This window comes from Panulirus ornatus, chromosome 8, assembly GCF_036320965.1.
Source record: "Panulirus ornatus isolate Po-2019 chromosome 8, ASM3632096v1, whole genome shotgun sequence".
In the NCBI taxonomy this organism is placed as follows: domain Eukaryota; kingdom Metazoa; phylum Arthropoda; class Malacostraca; order Decapoda; family Palinuridae; genus Panulirus; species Panulirus ornatus.
Genome location: NC_092231.1, coordinates 7,570,681 through 7,592,422, shown reverse-complemented (window position 1 = coordinate 7,592,422; position 21,742 = coordinate 7,570,681). Strand labels below are relative to the sequence as shown.

General features: G+C 39.4%; 2 protein-coding genes across 9 annotated transcripts in view; both read left to right on the top strand.

The window, feature by feature from the left end:
* The window catches only part of LOC139749802 (enoyl-CoA delta isomerase 2-like), a 31,407-nt gene extending 13,252 nt beyond the window's left edge, over nt 1-18,155 (top strand). For all 4 annotated transcript variants that reach the window (XM_071664070.1, XM_071664071.1, XM_071664068.1 and 1 more), the window contains exons 6-8: nt 10,429-10,548; nt 10,741-10,911; nt 14,649-18,155. In XM_071664070.1, coding sequence (XP_071520171.1) covers nt 10,429-10,548; nt 10,741-10,911; nt 14,649-14,750 — 393 coding nt within the window. In that variant the 3' untranslated portion in view covers nt 14,751-18,155. The remainder of the gene's footprint in view (nt 1-10,428; nt 10,549-10,740; nt 10,912-14,648) is intronic.
* A 2,714-nt stretch (nt 18,156-20,869) lies between these two features.
* Smyd5 (SET and MYND domain containing, class 5) overlaps nt 20,870-21,742 on the top strand; it is a 74,848-nt gene continuing 73,975 nt past the window's right edge. For 2 of the 5 annotated variants that reach the window (XM_071664063.1, XM_071664060.1), the window contains exon 1: nt 20,870-20,979. The gene's annotated coding sequence lies outside the window, so the exon portion shown is untranslated. Of the gene's footprint in view, nt 21,274-21,742 lie in introns of all 5 variants that reach the window. The other 3 variants (XM_071664062.1, XM_071664064.1, XM_071664061.1) reach the window with 3 other exon arrangements.

The following is a 21,742-nucleotide window of genomic DNA, read 5'->3' as shown; positions in this document are numbered from 1 at the left end:
TGCGCACAACTCTATCCATAGCCCACGCCTCGCAACCATACAACATTGTTGGAACCACTATTCCTTCAAACATACCCATTTTTGTTTTCTGAGATAATGTTCTCGACTTCCACACATTCTTCAAGGCTCCCAGGATTTTCGCCCCCTCCCCCACCCTATGATCCACTTCCGCTTCCATGGTTCCATCCGCTGCCAGATCCACTCCCAGATATCTAAAACACTTTACTTCCTCCAGTTTTTCTCCATTCAAACTTACCTCCCAATTGACTTGACCCTCAACCCTACTGTACCTAATTACCTTGCTCTTATTCACATTTACTCTTAACTTTCTTCTTTCACACACTTTACCAAACTCAGTCACCACCCTTTATATACAACATTAAAAGTATTTAACATGGTAATGCATTGGTCTCTGATCTCTAAGCTTCCCTCTCACTTTTGCTTTTAAAATCAATTTCCTCTCTGGCTGGTCTATCTAATTGCCGATGGATCAAGTTCTCCCTTTTTACTGATAAACAGTTATGCCCCTCAGAGTTCTGTACTCTTACTTATTGCCTTCCTCTTTTTCATCTGATTTTCCTTTTCCAGCAAATAATTAAAAAAATTAACGACTGTATGTAGTAGTTGGTAGGCAGCCAACAACCAGGGAGGTATATTACCAGTACTACATACCTGGGGGTCAGGAGGGTTAATGACATCTGTTTAAGAGAGTCAGCACTTTAGTGGTTGTCAAGTTGCACTCCTCTGAATCATATAGCTGTCTTTTCTTTCTGTCTCACTAACATGTAGACTACTGGGATTCTGTATGCATTCTGTCCACAAACATAAATCTCTCATTGTCATATGTAACACTTGACAACACTTAACCCATGCAATTCATTCTTCATAACTCTGGATTATCCTGCCTTTTGGCAAAATGGTAGGAGCAGTTGATAGTAGTAGGTAAAACCATTAGGTAAAAGTAGTAGGTAGGAGTATTAGATAATAGCAGTCAATATGAACATTTGGTAGGAGCCTCTGCAAACACTGCGCTAGACTTGCCCTCTGTCAATGGCCTGTTATGGGTGAAGCACTAAAGGCTGAGAAGTGGCACTGGATTCTTTAGTTAAGGAGACTCTGTTGCTGTGATCACCCCTTTCAGGGAGTTCCAATTGGAACAGGCATCAGAGATATAGGTAGATAGAAAGAAGTAATGACTTCACACTGCAGTCTTCCATTTTTTTCATTTGCTCAATGTTCTCTTACTCAATATACATTATGCTCATCACAAAGCACCTTTAAAATGTGATTTCAGCAAGAGTTCCCAATAGGGTAAATGGAACCAAGCTTAATTAATTTGAAATTCAGGTTCTTACCACTTTATAAAACCTTACTCAAGGGCACTATACAAGAATTCTGCCAATCCTCATGAACCTCACCATTAGGCCATACTAATGCTGAATAGCCCGACTATCTAATGCATCACACTGTCATCCGCTTTCTTGAGGAACTTAAATGCAATTCCATCCACTCCAGCCACTCTGCCACACTTTATCTTAAGAAAGGGTTTCACTAACTCCTCTTTTCATCTTGCCATACACCAGGACTCTCACTCTGCATCTCCTCAGCCAAAATACACAATAACACCATCATATCATTCAATACATCTGGCAGTCTTCAAAGTACAGTCATTTTCTTTTCACCTCTTCTTTGCCTGTTACCACTTTCACATCAGATCCCCTCAGCATCACTCCAATTTAATCTTTCATTCTTCCCACATACTCTATTCTTTCCAAAACATTTCCATATTCTCTCTGAAGTATACTTGTCCTTTCATACTCCACTCTCTATCTGCCCTCTTGTAATCCTCTCTTCTCTTGACCTTATGATACTTTCTATTATACTCCTCCATCACATAGACTCCTTCACTGCAGATACTGTCCATACGCCCCTCTTCATTCTTTCATAAGAGTTTCAACTCCCTCCTATCGACACTCACTATCCTTTCACTTATGCCCACCTCCCACCTAGCACATGCAATACATTTAAGCCACATGTGCATACTGCTTACCTAATAAATTCACCTCAGTTTCACTTAATCTCTCTATATGTCATTCTTCACTCAATCTTTCTAGATATATCTACACACATGCCTCTTCCAAGCTTACTCATTTTCACACATTTCTACTGTTCCTAAAACCAATGCAAACACTCACATTCTCCTCCATGTGATCATACATCCAATCTGCTACCTCTCTTAGCACATTCACATGCAACACACTTCAGCCACTTGTGTAGGCACTGCTTACCTAAATAAAATCACTCCCCATGTTTCATTTACTCCCTCCCTATGTCATTCCCAAGATTTTCTATTTTATTGCTGCTCTTCTCCCTTCCTTTATAATGCCTATCTCTAGTCTAAGTGTATCCATGGTTTCTGTGAACTGCACATGACAGAGTGGATCTTTGTGAATGAGGTTGTTCTTTGTTCTTCATTCAACATAGGAAATGGCTAAGACAAAAAAAAATGAGCCACTGCTTTGCAAGATCAGACCACATGATCACATTTTTCTCTTACAAAAATTGAATTAATGGTTTTGAAAATGAATAACAAAACCAAACTTCAGGCACCCACTAAAGTAAAGAAATCACCATTGCTGTGACCAGGTTTCAACTCAAACTAGCCAAAATTGACCTTCAACTTTTGTAAAAATTCTTTAAGTTTCTTATACAACACTTAAGGTAAAGAGGCACTACATCAGTAATACTTCAGCATGCTGTAATATATGCCTTAAAACAATGAAGAAAAGATCATCAGCAATAGATGCAGGAGCTACAAAAATCATTCTATAACAGTCACCAAGTCTTACTGACTAGAAAACATATTTTGTACTCAAGGAATATTAAAACAACTATGGAGAAAACTAACCCTGTCTGTGGCATAAACACCATCAAATAGTCCCATCACTGTAACAGACACTCCAATAGCATGACCATTCACAACTGCTATTAATGGCTTTGGGAAATCGATGAAAGCATTTACAAATCTGAAAATTTTTCAATAGTTATTCTACATTGAGTAATGAAATGAACAGCAAATTAAAGAAAGATACAATACATGGTGGCTTTGCTATGTTTGTAACAGAAGAGTGGACACAAACATATGTAAAAACGTAAATCATTATCTCCAAACATTATAATAATCTTGGTCATTATAGTTGATTGCCGTTTCCTGCGTCAGCAAAGTAACACCACTCACATACACACATATACATATATGCACATACACATACATATACATATCAACATATACATATTATTCATTATTATATATATATATATATATATATATATATATATATATATATATATATATATATATATATATATATATATATTATTATATATATTATACTTTGTCGCTGTCTCCCGCGTTTGCGAGGTAGCGCAAGGAAACAGACGAAAGAAATGGCCCAACCCACCCCCATACACATGTATATACATACGTCCACACATGCAAATATACATACCTACACAGCTTTCCGTGGTTTACCCCAGACGCTTCACATGCCTTGATTCAATCCACTGACAGCACATCAACCCCGGTATACCACATCGAATCAATTCACTCTATTCCTTGCCCTCCTTTCACCCTCCTGCATGTTCAGACCCCAATCACACAAAATCTTTTTCACTCCATCTTTCCACCTCCAATTTGGTCTCCCACTTCTCCTCGTTCCCTCCACCTCCGACACATATATCCTCTTGGTCAATCTTTCCTCACTCATTCTCTCCATGTGCCCAAACCATTTCAAAACACCCTCTACTGCTCTCTCAACCACGCTCTTTTTATTTCCACACCTCTCTCTTACCCTTACGTTACTTACTCGATCAAACCACCTCACACCACACATTGTCCTCAAACATCTCATTTCCAGCACATTAATCCTCCTGCGCACAACTCTATCCATAGCCCACGCCTCGCAACCATACAACATTGTTGGAACCACTATTCCTTCAAACATACCCTTTTTTGCTTTCCGAGATAATGTTCTCGACTTCCACATATATATATATATATATATTTTTTTTTTTTTGTTTTTTTGCTTTGTCGCTGTCTCCCGCATTTGCGAGGTAGCGCAAGGAAACAGACGAAAGAAATGGCCCAACCCACCCCTATACACATGTATATACATACGTCCACACATGCAAATATACATACCTACACAGCTTTCCGTGGTTTACCCCAGACGCTTCACATGCCCTGATTCAATCCACTGACAGCATGTCAACCCTGGTATACCACATCGCTCCAATTCACTCTATTCCTTGCCCTCCTTTCACCCTCCTGCATGTTCAGGCCCCGATCACACAAAATCTTTTTCACTCCATCTTTCCACCTCCAATTTGGTCTCCCTCTTCTCCTCGTTCCCTCCACCTCCGACACATATATCCTCTTGGTCAATCTTTCCTCACTCATTCTCTCCATGTGACCAAACCATTTCAAAACACCCTCTTCTGCTCTCTCAACCACGCTCTTTTTATTTCCACACATCTCTCTTACCCTTACGTTACTTACTCGATCAAACCACCTCACACCACACATTGTCCTCAAACATCTCATTTCCAGCACATCCATCCTCCTGCGCACAACTCTATCCATAGTCCACGCCTCGCAACCATACAACATTGTTGGAACCACTATTCCTTCAAACATACCCATTTTTGCTTTCCGAGACAATGTTCTCGACTTCCACACATTCTTCAAGGCTCCCAGAATTTTCGCCCCCTCCCCCACCCTATGATCCACTTCCACTTCCATGTTTCCATCCGCTGCCAGATCCACTCCCAGATATCTAAAACACTTCACTTCCTCCAGTTTTTCTCCATTCAAACTCACCTCCCAATTGACTTGACCCTCAACCCTACTGTACCTAATAACCTTGCTCTTATTCACATTTACTCTTAACTTTCTTCTTTCACACACTTTACCAAACTCAGTCACCAGCTTCTGCAGTTTCTCACATGAATCAGCCACCAGCGCTGTATCATCAGCGAACAACAACTGACTCACTTCCCAAGCTCTCTCATCCCCAACAGACTTCATACTTGCCCCTCTTTCCAAAACTCTTGCATTCACCTCCCTAACAACCCCATCCATAAACAAATTAAACAACCATGGAGACATCACACACCCCTGCCGCAAACCTACATTCACTGAGAACCAATCACTTTCCTCTCTTCCTACACGTACACATGCCTTACATCTTCGATAAAAACTTTTCACTGCTTCTAACAACTTGCCTCCCACACCATATATTCTTAATACCTTCCACAGAGCATCTCTATCAACTCTATCATATGCCTTCTCCAGATCCATAAATGATACATACAAATCCATTTGCTTTTCTAAGTATTTCTCACATACATTCTTCAAAGCAAACACCTGATCCACACATCCTCTTCCACTTCTGAAACCACACTGCTCTTCCCCAATCTGATGCTCTGTACATGCCTTCACCCTCTCAATCTATACCCTCCCATATAATTTACCAGGAATACTCAACAAACTTATACCTCTGTAATTTGAGCACTCACTCTTATCCCCTTAGCCTTTGTACAATGGCACTATGCACGCATTCCGCCAATCCTCAGGCACCTCACCATGAGTCATACATACATTAAATAACCTTACCAACCAGTCAATAATACAGTCACCCCCTTTTTTAATAAGTTCCTCTGCAATACCATCCAAACCTGCTGCCTTGCCGGCTTTCATCTTCCGCAAAGCTTTTACTACCTCTTCTCTGTTTACCAAAAAAAATAAGAAAAAATATTGTTAGAACTAATATTTCTTCAAACATACCCATTTTTGCTCTCTGGGATGACATTCTCTTTTTCCAGACATTCTTCATCACTCCCAGAACCATTGCCCCCTTCCCCCACCCTTTCCTCTCAACTTTCTTCTTTCACACACTCTTCCATACTCAATCACCAACTTCTGCATATTCTCACTCGAATCAACCACCAGTGCTGTATCATTGGTGAACAACAACTGACTCACTTCCCAGGCCCTCTCATCCTCAACAGACTACATACTTGCTACTCTCTCCAAAACTCTTACATTTACCTGCCTCACCACCACATCCATAAACAAATTAAACAACCATGGTGACATCACACACTTCTTTTGTACTTGTTTGCTGTTTCTTGAGTTAACTGGGTAGTGCAAGGAATAGATGAAGAAAGGCTGTATCTGCTCATATCCTTTCTCTAGCTGTTATTGCAATGCACCAAAATCACAGCCTCCTATCCTCAACCAGACCCTACAGACTTTTCCATGGTTTCTCCCAGCCAATCAGATGCCCTGATTCAGTCCATTGACAGCACTTTGCCCCTCTATATCACTTCATTCATCATTCCAGTTCACTCCATCCCGTGCACACCTTTCACCCTCCTGCGTGTTCAGGCCCCAAGCACTCAAAATCTTTTCTCACTTCATCCTTCCATCTCCAATTTCATCTCCCTCTTCTAGTCCCCTCCACTTCTTACACATATATCATCTTTGTCAACTTTTCAGCACACCCTCCTCTTTACATCTTCATTTGTTGCCTATTCTTCAAAGTCTTACAACATCATTTGGACTATCATATCTTCAAACATGCCCATTTTTTCCCTTCCAGATGATGAACTATCTTTCCACACACTCCTCAGTGCTCTGAGAATCTTCACTTCCCCCTTATCCTATGAGTCACTTCCACTTTCATTATCCCATTTGCTGCCATACCCACTTCCAGGTATCTCAAACACTTCATTTCTTAGAAATTTTTTCTTTTCAAATTCACACCCCTTAGAAATTTTCTTTCAAACTCACACCCCAACTAATCAGTCCACCTGCCTTTGCTTTTATTCACGTTTATTCTCAACCGCACACACTCTCCCAATCTTAGTCACCAACTTTTGCAGTTTCTCACCCAAATTTGCTAATCTGTGTCATCAGCAAAATCAACTTACCCATTCCCAGGTCCCCTCACTCTCTACAGACTGCATACTCTCCCTTCTCATTAAGGCCCTTGTGTTTACCTCCCTCACCACCCCTCCATAAGAAGATTAGACAGCCATAGTGACATCACACATCCCAACCACAACTCAACCATCACCTGGAACCACTTACTCATCTCTCTTCCTATTCAACCACATGCCTGCTATTTTTGATAAAAAAACCTTGTACTTTGTAGTAGCTTTCCTCCCACAGTATATATTTGTTAAACCTTCCACATGGCATCTCCATCAACCCTATCTTATGCCTTTTCCAGATCCAAAAATGCTACATACAGATCCTTCCGTTGCTCTTAGTATTTCTCATATACATTTTTTTAAGGAAACACTCGATCCACACATTCTATACCACTCCTGAAACCACATTGTTCCTCCCCAATCTGATTCTTTGTATATGCCTTAACCCTTTCAATCACCACTCAGCCATAGAGTGTACCAAGTATACTGCTCATCAAAACTGCTGACTCAGTCAGCTCCTACTATAACATTTGTCTCTCTTCCTTAGTCCTCTCATTTCCAGGTATATAAGCACTTGGAATTACAAACTTCTCATAATACCATTATATTTTTACCCCATCAGTCTGCAGCTCACTTCTTGACACTTTCCCATGACTTCTTTGGCAGCAGTGCTACCTCCATCCATAGCTCTCTCCCTCACATTAACCAATGACTTTACCCCAAAGACATTCCCAAATTATATTCCACTTTCCCCTCTGTTTTGTATTTCCCAGAGCTAGGACATCCTGGTGCCTATCTTCAAACATAATGTGCTACCTGTCTCTGTATTTTATCATCTTGGTTACATTCATACACATTTTGACATCCCAGCCTGAGCCATCAAGTTGGTCAGATGAGCTCTCTGTAATTCTGTGCCCTTTCTGAGTTATACCCTATCTTGCTCACAGTATTTTTTTGTAGTTTGCTTTTTGTCCTGGTGTACTCATTTCTTACTCTCTTATACCTTGCAAATATTGACATGTTCCTTTTACATCAATGCCATGTTTCATCCTTAAATTCTTTTGTTTTTTGTCATTTTTTTATTGAATAATAACAATTTCCTCCTAACCATCTCCATTTATTTGCAGGTAAAGATGCCTATGTTCTAACTCTTTCATTGTAGATTTCATAAGATTGTCCATATCATTTATGTGCATTCTGTCTATGGAACTCCATATCCCAGTTTATTATCTAAGAAATTGTTTTACTCCTCGTTTCCTCAGCTCCTCTTTGAGTCTAGTTTTATTGCTGATCTTTGTATGACCTTATTTACCACATATTCGGACTCAAGAAGTATGTGATCACTTTCCCATTAGTGTATCGTAAGGTATGTAGTAGTTGGTAGGCAGCTACTGACCAGAAAGGTATTTTAATGGCACTACCCGCCTGGGTATCGGGGGAGTTAGTGACAGCTGTGTAGTGAACCAGCACTTCAGTGGTTGTCAAGTTGCATTTTTTTGTCCCAGGTAGCTGACTTTTTTTCTCAGCCTCACCCACACTTGGACTGCTAGTTTTCTGATCAACATGAATATACTCCTTGTCACACTTAACACTTGACAACACTTAACTTAGACATTTCATTCTTTATAACTAGCTTTTTCTGCAGTAAGTGCTGAGCACTAGCCCAGCATTTTGGCAAAGTGGTAGGAGCAATAGATGGAAGTAGTAGATAGGAATATTAGAAAAGAGCATTAGGTAGAAGTAGTAAGTAGGAACATTTTGGTGGGAGCATTTGTTAGAAATAGTTAGATTGCAACATTAGGTAGAAGTAGTTAGTAGGAACATTTGGAAAGAGCCTCAGAAAACAGAGTTGTAATAGAGTTGCCCTCTGTCAGTGACCTGTTAAGGGTGGGGCACCAAAAGCTAAGAAGAGGCACTAGAGTTCACCATTTTATGAAGTCTTTTGCTGTAACCACTCCCTTGAGGGAGTTTCCAAAGGGAATGGGCATAAGAAATATAGGTAGATAGTATCATATGTAATATTTTCAGTTTTCATGGTATTAAGTGTTAAGACAAAAGTTATAAGCAGTGGTGAGTCAATCCCTTTAATCTTAATGTGCTCAGTGACGTACTGATACTGGAAATTTGCTTGTATACACTGAGAATATGTATCTGCATTACTACCCATTTCCATTGGAATCCAAACTCTTAGTTTTTTTTTTATATTTGAAAGCCTCCAGTATTATAACTTAACTGTCTGAGGAATGTGTTTCTCAGTGTTTTGTGCATCATCATGATTCTTCATTGTTTTCACTCAGAATTTGAAGCCCTTCAACTCCTTACTTACTACCAGAATGGATTTAGAAAAAATCCACATCTACTCTTTGACTTGCCTCCATTAGCAGTATCTGTGAAGTGTGAAATAACTACAAATCCATTCTTGCTATATTGTTGAACCCATCAAAACCATTTGATACCAATATTCTTAACATTCATGTGACAAAGGATGAATACTTTGGTATTCATGAAACTTTGCTATGGTGGTATGACACTTAGAAACTGGAAACAATTTATGTTTACATACTAATACTGGGAAATCATATGGGAGGGTATTGATTGAGAAGGTAAAATAATTTACAGAGAATCAGATTGGGGAAGAGCAGTGTGGTTTCAGAAGTGGTAGAGGATGTGTGGATCAAGTGTTTGCTTTGAAAATTGTGTGAGAGATACTTGGAAAAACAGATGGATTTGTATGTAGCATTTACGGATCTGGAAAAGGCATGTGATAGGGTTGATAGAGATGCTTTGTGGAAGGTTTTAGAGTATATGGTGTGGGAGGTAAGTTGCTAGAAGCAGTGAAATGTTTTTACCAGGGATATAAGGCATGTGTACAAGTTGGAAGAGAGGGGAGTGATTGGTTCCCAGTGAATGTCAATTTGCAACAGGTTGCGTGATGTCCCCATGGTTATTTGATTTGTTTATGGATGGGGTGGTTAGGGAGGTGAATGCAAGAGTTTTGGAGAGGGGGGGGTAAGTCTGCAGTCTGTTGTGAATGAGAGGGCCTGGGAAGTGAGTCAGTTGTTGACTGATGATACAGTGCTGGTGGCTGATTTTGGTAAGAAACTGCTGAGGTTGGTGACTAAGTTTGGTAAATTGTATAAAAAGAGAAAGTTGAAAATAAATGTGAATAAGAGCAAGGTAGGGTTGAGGGACAAGTTGATTGGAAGGTAAGTTTGAATGGAGAAAAACTGGAGGAAGTGAAGTGTTTTAAATATCTGGAAGTGAACTTAGCAGCAGGTGGAACCATGGAAGCATTCATTATTGTCCTTTATTCTCCCTGCAAGCATTTTTCTTCACATCATTTTCTGATCTGAGGATAAAAGCCTAAGGTTGTTCTTTCTCACATTCCCTTGATACAGATGCATAAAACATTTTCCTTTGTCCTCCTTACAGGCAGTTTTCTTCACACCATTTTCTGCTCTAAGTATTACAGCTGAAGGTTGCTCCTCCTTCACTTACCATCGTCTAATGGGGCGTGGTAAAGCTGCAGGAATGCTTCTGTTTAATGAGAAGGTAACTGAATTTGACAGTATTTTGTTATTTTTGTTAGTAATGCTGTTTTGAAATACATTAGGAAAAGTAGCAAAAAAGACTAAGCAGCACTGACTAACCCATGTTTTAATGCTGTTATGAAATACATTAGGAAAAGTAGTAAAAAAGACTAAGCAGCACTGACTAACCCATGTTTTCCCCTTCATGTATTAGGTTACGGCAACAGAAGCATGTAAGTGTGGCCTTGTGACTGAGGTATTCCCGGATGCTACTTTCCAAGATGAAGTGTGGGCCAGGCTCCATGCCATGGCCAGACTGCCTATAAAATCCCTCATATACTCAAAAGCTCTCATTCGTGACTTGTACAAAGATGTTCTTCATCAGGTAAGACCTTGGTTTGTTGGGTGAATATTTTGATATAATGAGTCTTATTGTTAAATAGGGCTGTGCCGTGGGATGAACATTAGTAACATTAATGCCAAGAAGTGTGACTGCATGAAGGAAAATCACCGAGATTTAGACCCAATGAGTAACAGGGATTATTGAGAAGTTTTTAATATTATGTAATTCTAATGTAGAATTTGACCCCTAGAAAGTGACACTTGCATTTTTTGCAACAGATCTTAAAAGCCAGAATGAAGAGATTGTTAGTGACTGAATTCACCAAATAACAGACAATTTGGTACATAAAACATTTGCCAAAGTTGCACAAAACATTTTAAAATCATACAAGAATAATCAGGACTTTAGACTTTGCTGCAGTCTTTGCCAGCCACAAAACTACTGGAATACAGTATTACATATGGAAGCTTTGGTCCTACAGTTTCAGAATACACAAAATTTGAGATGGTAAGCTGTAATGTATGTATGCAGTAAGTCCATGGGAAAATGTGGACGTAGTGAAATTGCTAGCTATTTTATTTTTATTTTTCATTGTGGACAGTGATGTGAACACTTTGGTCATTTTTTTGTGATAACTGTGGAGGACAAAATGAGAACATCAGAATGGTTTCTGCCTGTCAGCAGAAAATCCATTACTGCAGATTTGGTAAAATTAAACATAATTTCTTGGCACCTGGCCATTTTGTCTACCCTTTGATAGGAATTTTGGCCATATTGAAAAAATTGGAAGGGACACAGAAATGTATTCCCAAGACCACTCTGCAGTCCTAATTTGAAGAACAAGACCTTTCATGGTAGTCCAGATGAACAGGTCATTGTTCTTTGACATTTCCATCCTTTAATAGATCACAGACAGGAAGACAACAGGATCAAGTCTTTTTTTTCCCCAACACTTTCAAGCAGGGCTATGCTCTTAAGTGCACTTATGACAGATCAGCTTCCTTTGAAATACAGCTGCAGCAGGGAAGACTGAGGTCATATAACCAAACTCTTTGACCCATCAAAAAAAAAAAAAGATTCTGCCTGAAGTTTCATGAAATGCAGGTGTCAGTTATGTATGTTCCAACACATCATAAACAGTTTTTAGTGGAACTGATTGCTCAGCAAGAGAGTGGTAATGACATGGCTACAGTTGACCAAAAGGTATCTCATGATGATAATATGGTGGAGTACTAATCACCTATATTCATCCCATCTCATCAAACAAGCAGAAGAGCATCAGCAGCCAATTTAAGTATTGTGCAACTATTATCAATTATTTTAGAATGATATTAATATACTTATAGTAATTACTTTAAGTTCATGATAACTTTTCTGTTTGTTAATTACTATTATTATTTTGAACCCATTATACTTTCTTCTTTCATCATTTCTATAATCTGCAACAAAACACTTTCAAAATGAAACCAAATTCATCAAAATCTATCATTTTTTTCAAACTTTGAAAAATTCTTGTAATTTGAATTGGGAACATGTCACTGCCTCATATTACATTACCTCTTCTCCTTTAGTTTATGCAGTCCCAGCTTCATATTGGGTTTAGGACAGATCAAGAGGACACGTTCAAGGCAAGACTTTACATGTACTCCTTTAACACAAAAGTTAGAGGGCATTCTTGAACACTGCATAGTGGCAGATATACTGCTTAACCTACCCACTGGCACTGTGTGATGTAGAAGGCCCAAGAAAATAAGGGGATTTAAATTAATATAGAATACCCTCCCAATGTAATTCAGTGTTATTTCTTAGTACTCGGACATCCTTTAATGATCCTTTCCTGTGGTGTATGCTGCCAACCTTCTTGTTTGCAGTAGCTGATAACATTTAGGTCAAGTACTACCATAGTGGCACTCTCCTGTTTGATTTAATATTGAAAATATAGCATTCTACAAATTGAGTTTGGTGAAAGCTAGAAGCCATTTTCAGGCTTCCTGTCTAGTTATTAACAACAGTCATGGTAACATAACAGAGAATTCTTATTGTAAATTTGAAGCATTATAATATTTTCAGTGGACATGGCAACTGAAAATCCCAAACAATCTCGTAACTTCATCAGGAGCCAGTTGTCAGTTAAGGAACAGCTAATCAGGCTAAGGTCTTCAAAGGGAAAAATTGCATGGGATGATGTAAGGATATGTGAGGAGCTGAATAGCAAGTTCAGAAGTGTTTTCTCAGTGGAAAACACTATAGCTTCAACTCCAGTGAGATGGAATGGGTAGGGGCGTTTGGAAATCATTGACATATCTAGAAATGATATTAACAGACTGCTAAAAGGGCTTGACCCATACAAGGCACATGATCCTGATGAAATTTCATCATGTGCTAAAGAGATGCGCAGATAGATTGATAGATCATGTGAATCACTGTTCAAGATGTTACTAGAGAAGCATAGTGCCAAGGGAATGGAAAAGGGCAAACGTCATACCTACACATATAACAATGAAGATTGGGAATAGGCATTGAACTACAGACTGGTCTAACGAGTAAGTGTGATGTATAAGGTTTTAGAAGAGATAATTAGCAAGCAAGTGGATGACTTTCTGTGGAGAAGAAATTTCCAGAATGAGAGACAGCATGATTTTACGGAAAGAAGGTCATATGTAACTAACATTTTAAGTTTAATGAGAGAGTGAGATCAGGAAGGTTGGGTAGATTGCTTGTACCTAGACTACCATTTAACACTGCACCATATAGGAGCCTGAATAAGAAGCTGGATCACCAAGCAGGAATAAAGGGGAAACTCCTTGGTTGGATAGAAGATTATCTCAAAGGGAAGGAACAAAGGACACATATCACAGAAGCCTTTTCAAATGGGTTGAGGTGACCAGTGAAGTGCCACAGGGTTCAGTTCTGGAACCATTACTCATCTTGAGTTGTATTAATGATTTGCCTGAAGGTATGGAATCCTACCTGAATGTGTTTGAAGATGACTCAAAGGTCATGAGGGAGGTGAAAAGCAAGAAAGTTTGGTCAGTGCACTTAAGAAACACAGGGAACTCATGGAGAGTGTAGCAAAGATGTTTCCAGAATCAAGAAAGCTAAGTTGCAAGAGAAGGTTGAAGGTTTTAATATTACTACCCAGCATGGAAGAGAGAAGATTAAGGGGTGACCTAATTGCAACTTTTAAGTTTTTAAAAGAGTGATGATGTGGATGGCGGAAAGTCATTTGAGAAATGTAGTGATAGAGAAACTAGAGGACATAACATGAAAATAAGGAAGAAAATTGTAAGAAAGGGTGTAGAGATACTTTCATAGTGTAAGAATGGTAGATGAATGGAACAAAATGCCTGAGGACATGTTTAATGCAGACAGCATACATAAATTCACAAGGTTGCATGATAAGAGAGTCTTCAAGAGATGGGCCCCCTACAAGTGTAAAACTCCCTTCCTTACAGTACACATAGGTCATAGGTAATTAACTGGAATTTTCGTCCTTGCCTCCTGTGTCTCTTTTCTGTGCTCTCAATTGTCCCTGAATTACGGTACTAAAGGAGTTAAAGTCTACTTCATGGCCACCCTTTCCCTACAAGATATATGGGTGTTTGGTATGGTAGGGTCTTTTAAACTGAAAGTTAATTGTAACTTTGTTTTGTCTTATTTATTCAGACCATGGAAACTTTAACCATCACATTTCCAAGATACTAGAAGAACATGTCATAAAACCATGATATTAGTAGATTTAATCACTCATCCTACAATGTAGGTTCTCTGTCTTACAGGTGAACATTGAGGAGTGTAAACGAGTGACTGAGTGCTTTGGAAGACTAGCTGACCCAGAGAAAAAGGATTACCAGGAGTTCATTCGTACCAATTGGCAATAATAAAATTTTCAAGACATGGCATTGTAGTGAACTTCATTCAACTACAGAATTTTGGAGAGGTTTATATCTACTTGCAACGGCACCTGCTTTGCTCATTGAATGTTTAGGCTGCTGATAGGAAGTTATTCTCTTCCTTTTACAGCATTAGAGTGAAATACAGGAAGATCTTCATGCACTTCTATGATGTTTGCATGGTCTCTACTGTTTTATTATTGCATTTCAGGGGAAGTGGTCATATGTCCACTAACTAACTTATATTCTATCTCCAAGAATATTGTACCTGTTCATGTTCATCAGCTGAGGTCTGATCATACATTGTTTTACTGATAGGTTGAACATTTTCTTTTCTAGGGTATTCTTTTTTGCATACTGAAATGTTTTACTTTACAGTTAAATTGGAAAGTTCAAATAGTAGAAAGCATATTTATGAATATTACTCTTTTGATATGTATAGTAATCTGGTGACTGAATTTGGAAAAGTGTGTGAAAGGAGAAAGTTGGGGGTAAATGTGAGTAAGAGCAATGATATTAGGTTACACAGGGTTGAGGGACAAGTTAGTTGGGGTGTAAGTTTGAATGGAGTAAAATTGGAGGAAGTGAAAGGTTTTAGATGTCCGGGAATTGGACATAGCAGCAAATGGAACTATGGAAGTGGGGGAGGGGGCAAAGGTTCTGGGAGCAATGAAGAATGTGTGGAGAGAATGTTGTCTTAGAGAGCAAAATTGGGTATGTTTGAAGGAATAGTAGTTCCAACAATATTATATGATTATGAGGCATGGGCCATAGATAGGGTTGTATGAATGAGGCTGAATGTGTTGGAAATTAGATGTTTGAGGACAATATGTGGTGTGAGGTGGTTTGATCAAGTAAGTAATGAAATGGTAAGAGAGATGTGGTAATAAAAAGTGTGGTAGAGAGAGCAAAAGAGGGTGTGTTGAAATGGCTTGGACACATGGAGAGAATGAGTGAGGAAAGGGTAACAAAGAGGATATATGTGTCAGAGGTGGAAGGAACAAGAAGAGGAAGGAGACCAAATTGGAGATGGAGGGATGGAATGAAAAAGATGTTGAACGATCTGGGCCTGAACATACAGGAGGGTGAGAAGTGTGCAAGGAAGAGAGTGAATTGGAATGATGTGGTATAGTGGGGTAAACCATGGAAAGGTCTGTGGGGCTTGGATGTGGATAAGAAGCTGGTGTTTTCGGTGCATTACACATGTCAGCTCAAGACTGAGTGTGAATAAATATGGCCTTTTTTGTCCGTTTTCCTGGCACTACCTTACTGTTATTTTCTTTTTTCCATACCTGATTGCTGTTTGTTGCGTTAAGAACAGACGAGGAAAGGCCACATCTGCTTGCATTAATTCTTTAGCTGTCATGTGTAATGCATTGAAAAACAGCTTCTTATCCACAACCAGGCCCCACATACCTTTCAGTGGTATACCCCAGATGTTTCACATAACCTGGTGTAATCCATCGACTGCTGCATACCACATTGTTCCAGTTCACTCTTTCCTGTGCTCTCTTTTCATCATCCTGCATGTTCAGGCTCTGATTACTCAAAATCTTTTTCACTCCATCCTTCCATCTCCAGTTTTGTCTCTGTTCTCCTTATTCACTCCACTTCTTATACATCTATCCTCTTTGGCAATCTTTCCTCACTTGTTTTCTCTTTATATGTACAAATCATTTCAGTACACCCTCTTCAGCTCTCTCAACCACACTCTTTTTATCACCACACCTTTCCCCTACCCTTCCATTACTTACTCGATCAAACAAAGAACCTTAGGAATCAAAGGATCTCCCCTTAACCCTTCTGTGTATGAGATCACCACCTTCCTCAACCCTTCCAGATATGTGACCATCACCTACCCCTAGTGAGTTCCAACAGGTTATCCACAATAGCATACAGCCTGTTGGCTCAGTTAGTAACCCTAAACACCATACTGATGAGAGCATCTTTGAATTCCAGTGACAGTAATGACAAAAATAGGAATCATTTTCGTAATTTGCTTTCTATGATAGCTGAGACAGCACAGCAAGTGAACATCCATATCAAGGCCATCTGTTAATGCAACACTTACACACACAGTATGAATATGTGGTAAAGAGGACATTAAAAGAGCATAGGTGAGACAGTAAATAAAGAGATGTAATCATGGAAATTACACAAACTCGGTAATTTCTATGGTAATGTAAATTGGGAATTCAGTACATAGGCTTCCTAAAGAAACATGCTTTTGTAGCGTATACAATTATATATGTATAATATTAGATGGTTATCAATTGTGAAAACACACTTAAAAAGGGTAAAAAATTACACTAGTATCACTGTTGAAATCAGAGAATACCAATTTTAAGGATAATATATCACACACTTTCAAAGATTTCTTTCATAAACAAAGGTAATGTGTAGGAAACGCTCTAGAGGGATCATGTTTTGCAGACACAGAAAGAGGATGTGAAGTATCAGCAGCAGGTGGATGCAGAGGTGTACTTGCATGAGAAGTAGAAGAATGCTAGGTCTAAGAATGACCATGGGATCAGGGGACACACTTATTAAGGCCTCTTCAGTGCTTGAATTATACAAAATATTTCACTCTTGACCATATGTTGTGAGGCTGGTGCAATTTTTGCTAACTTTGCATCTTTTACGTAAGTCATGAATAAATGATACAATGGATCCTCCTATCCTCAAGTATTTCCCCTGCAGGTACTCTCTCCCGGGATCTCTGTGAACAGAACAATTTATATAGGTTTCCTTCTTTGAAGTATTTGGGACACTGTCCTCTCGATTCAGGGTATTCAGGCGCCTATTTGAAATTAAAGCAGAAATGTTGATAAAGTGTTAAAGCAGCTTGTGTTCTTCATAACTATTTGAGGACACATGTTGTATCAAGATAATGCATATGATTAAATCAAACCAATGCTGGACAATCAACTGGTACCATTAAACCACTGTACATCTATATTTACCGCTAATACCTTTCAAGTGAAAGAGCAGTTCACATTACACTTCAGTTCAGCGAGAAGGCTGTTATGGCAAAAGTTTTACAAGGAAAATGTTATAAAGTAAGAATACAGGAAATAGGGGATAGGGGAGAAAGAATACTTCCCACGTATTCCCTGTGTGTCGTAGAAGGTGACTAAAAGGGGAGGGAGTGGGGGGCTGGAAATCCTCTCCTCTCGTTTTTAATTTTCCAAAAGAAGGAATGGAGAAGGGGGCCAGGTGAGGATGTTCCTTCTAAGGCTCAGTTCTCTGCTCTTGAAGCAATCTCACTAATGCGGGAAATGGTGAATATGTATGAACAACTTTTTATACATATGTAATGTATAGTAAAATCTGATATTTTGTACAGAACAGCCCTATTATTATTGAATACATTAAATTTTTGTAATCCCAAAAGTTAGTTTAATTACATACATTTTCTTAATATTCATTCCCACAATCAACAATATTTGCCACTCATCGTCTTTATTCTGCAAAGCCTCAACTATCTGGACCCATATATCATCCTTCAACTTCCCTACGAACCGGATGACTAGTGTCATACAGCTTTTTTTATTTTTTCCACGTCGGACCATCTCTATAAACTCTGTGGACACCATTGCAATGATCATCAGGTGCACGCGAGCCTTACTTGTGAGCAGAAGATTATAAGTTCCAACGCTTGTGCCTTGTAGCCTGACAAGCTTACGGCTACACTGTCCCAATGTACGCACCCTTATTTGAAATATGCAGATTTCTGCACTACCCTGTGCTGGTCTCAAAGTGCACCTAGGCTTGCAGCTGCTACTCGTGACAAGATAAAGACTAGCTTATATAGTCTTTGGTGACAGGCGGAGGCAATGTTCCAAGCAAGACCTGCCAAAAGCAAAAGTGGACGTCGGAGAATGGGGACCACAAGGAATCTTGCCAGGAAGATACGTCAGGAGTCACGTCGGGACATCTACCGAGGGCAGAGGTGCCCTATGGGCGGCTTGAGTCTCGATTGGCAAGGCCCAAGACTTCGGGTACCGGAGTGGTACACTTGTCTAGAGTCAGTCAAGTTCCTGATTGTCTTGCTGCGGTGATGCCCCTGGTATATAAGAGGTAGGGAGGTCAGGTCATGAAGGCGGTCTGGGAGAAATTCTCAAAGGGAATTGGAGACGTCGCAGTCACCTGTATCAAGCTCTGACCTCTCTCCATGCTGTTGGACTGAAGATAGGTTCGTAAGAGCGGCTCTTCTCGCGGAAAGGGTGAGTTTATCTATCTGATGTAATAATTACAGCGGCAGCGTTTAACCTGCCACCGCCAAACATGAATATGGATGTCATGGAATAATATTACAAGTGCAGCCGTAGGTTAGGCCTCGAAACATATTTCTCTGGGAATTATTAGGTCAGGTGAGGTCAAACGCCATGACCTACTAAGTAATGGCGCAGTCAATAAGGCGATAATTTGTGGAGCGACAGCAGCCTCACCCCACACCATAAATGAGTTTATTTTCCCACTCAAAGGGAGTAAGGGACGGTTGGGCCTCAGTAGCTACTTCTGTGATAACCCGAAAGGCGCAGTCGCCTTAACTATAGTTATTTCCTCATCACTACTTCACCCACCTAGATCCCGCCGCCATCAAGCCTAAACACGAGAATCCTACCAAAATCGAGACATCCTTACTCCCAGCTTGTCAAAGTGATTTCCACCTGTTTACACTTAAAATCCACCCTTCCCCTGAGACAGAAATACATACATGATTCAGTTACAGTAATAATCTCCTAAAGTGTAGGATAAAATATTTGTTTCTTCCCCACCGCCCCCTACAAGTCTACCAAACTAGAATGTAACACTCCCGCCAATGGCCACGTGACGTTTGAAAACTGGTGGCGTCCTAAGGTGAAGGCTTTTATAAACATTATAAAAAAAGCGGTTATGTTAGGGGATTAACCATGCGATCTTTTTGGAATGTGACAGGATTGACAGAGAGGTACAGAAAAATGAGTAATGCAATGTGTTGGTATGTATGGGAAAATGCAGCTCACAGGAGAGCTGCTACTGCTGATGCTGGTAATAGGAAAATGAAGAAGGAGTCCTGAGGTACTGCTGCAAGATGAGTCGTTTCATGGTCTCGCGGTAAAGTCATTCTCGAGTTCTTGAGGACGTGTTGCAGGAGGGAAGAGGTACCGTCGGAATAGTGTTGCAGCTTTAGGTAGTACAAGGGCTGCCAAGGTCACATTGCTTGATGCGTTTTTAGGCAAGAGGCCTACACAATATATCTGTAGACAGTTGACTCATCTCAAATGTCATGTTACAGAGCTTACAAGATCTATTGTACCGAATACCCTGTGGGACGTGAATTATGAGCGCTTGTAAGTAGGGGTTGTGGAATAACGTCATTTTACATCACACTTCGTGTGAATTAGAACTGCAGCTATAAAAGATTCTTTTTACCATATTGTCTTATGGCATATGTGACAAAATCTCTAAATGTTCGGAAATCAAGACGAATGAGCCAGTTTCTTTGCACAAAGCTTTCAATTTAGCCCAAAGACAGGTGGATGCTTATCGGAAATCCGACCAAGCAACGCCATTAATTCGCCACGGAGAGCAAAGGAGGCGACTCTATCGTATTAGTATCGAAATAGTTGCTAACTAACCAGAAAATTATTTTCGTTCTTCCTCAATTTTGTAAATTAATATACGGAAGGATTTACAAATTCACCTCAAGGTCACTCTTCATTGTCTTTTATTTTTGGCACCTGGCAGCTCGCTGCTGCTGGGCCCATGGCTTTTGCTTTAGGTCGGCACTAGTTATAGTCCATGAATGTAAGGATGTTTTACGGAAACAAAGTCTTATTATTATTATTATTGTCATTATTATTATTATTATTATTATTATTATTATTATTATTATTATTATTATTATTATTATACTTATTGTTATCATAACCATTATCACAAAAATTATGGTGGGAAAGGTGAGATTGGAAAGATATTCTTTTACACCTAAATGTATCGGACAAGTCATTTATAGTCATTCAACTCATTAAGGGAAATATATTGAGATATTCACTATATTCTAGTAAACGATGTAACTAAAGTGGAAAAAATATTAATAAGTCTGTACTTCGTTATAATAGCTGACGCTCATGCAGCGCAAGTTCTATTTACATGCTGGACTTCTAATCGTATTTCTCGGTGCCCTGGATATCTGAAGAGAATATTTCGGATATATCATGTAACAAACATAGTATGTCTATCATTCTTTTATGCTGAACACTGGAAAGAGGCTGTCGTTTTCTAATTTCAGCGAATTGTTTTTTGCCAAGTTATGGAACGGCGTCTGCGGACGCTCCGCGACAGAAGTGGGAGCAAAAAACACCTGTGTTTATACCAGGACTGTGACAGTCAGCTCCTCTTCGTCTTATTCAGCCGATCCTTAGAACAATTCGTGTAGTAGATACTATGTACACATAGTTATATACATTACCGATTTTGGAAGCAGTGCAAAATACTCGCACCTCGCGGTCCATCGATCTCATTGGTGAGCGAATTAGAGTATCGTGAATTATTATACTGTCAGGATTGGATGCAGCATACATTTCAGAAGTCACCGTAAAAGATCACACTTTGCGGTTATTGATCACATGTAATGAGAACAAGTAACTAGTTTTGGGGCTGGAAATTAAGACTGGAAAGTTATTTTCGCCGTTTTTCAGTGGTAGTTTTCAGGAAAAAGAATGTATTAGGACCTGCAAGAAGTATTTTCTACTTTATTCCAGTGGTACATCAATGAAAAAAGTGTCTGGGAGTGGGAAGGGCTATGAAGATCAGGGAAAGTGTGAGGGTAAAGAATATGTAATGGTTATTTTTCCAGCACATTATCAATGAGGGGTATGTTGGTAGAATGCCAGAGTATTGATGTGTGTTACATGATTATTGATTTTTATGGCATCCTATAGTAGAGAGGGAAGTATTGAAAATAAACCTGTTGCTTGAGAAAAAATTGCTTT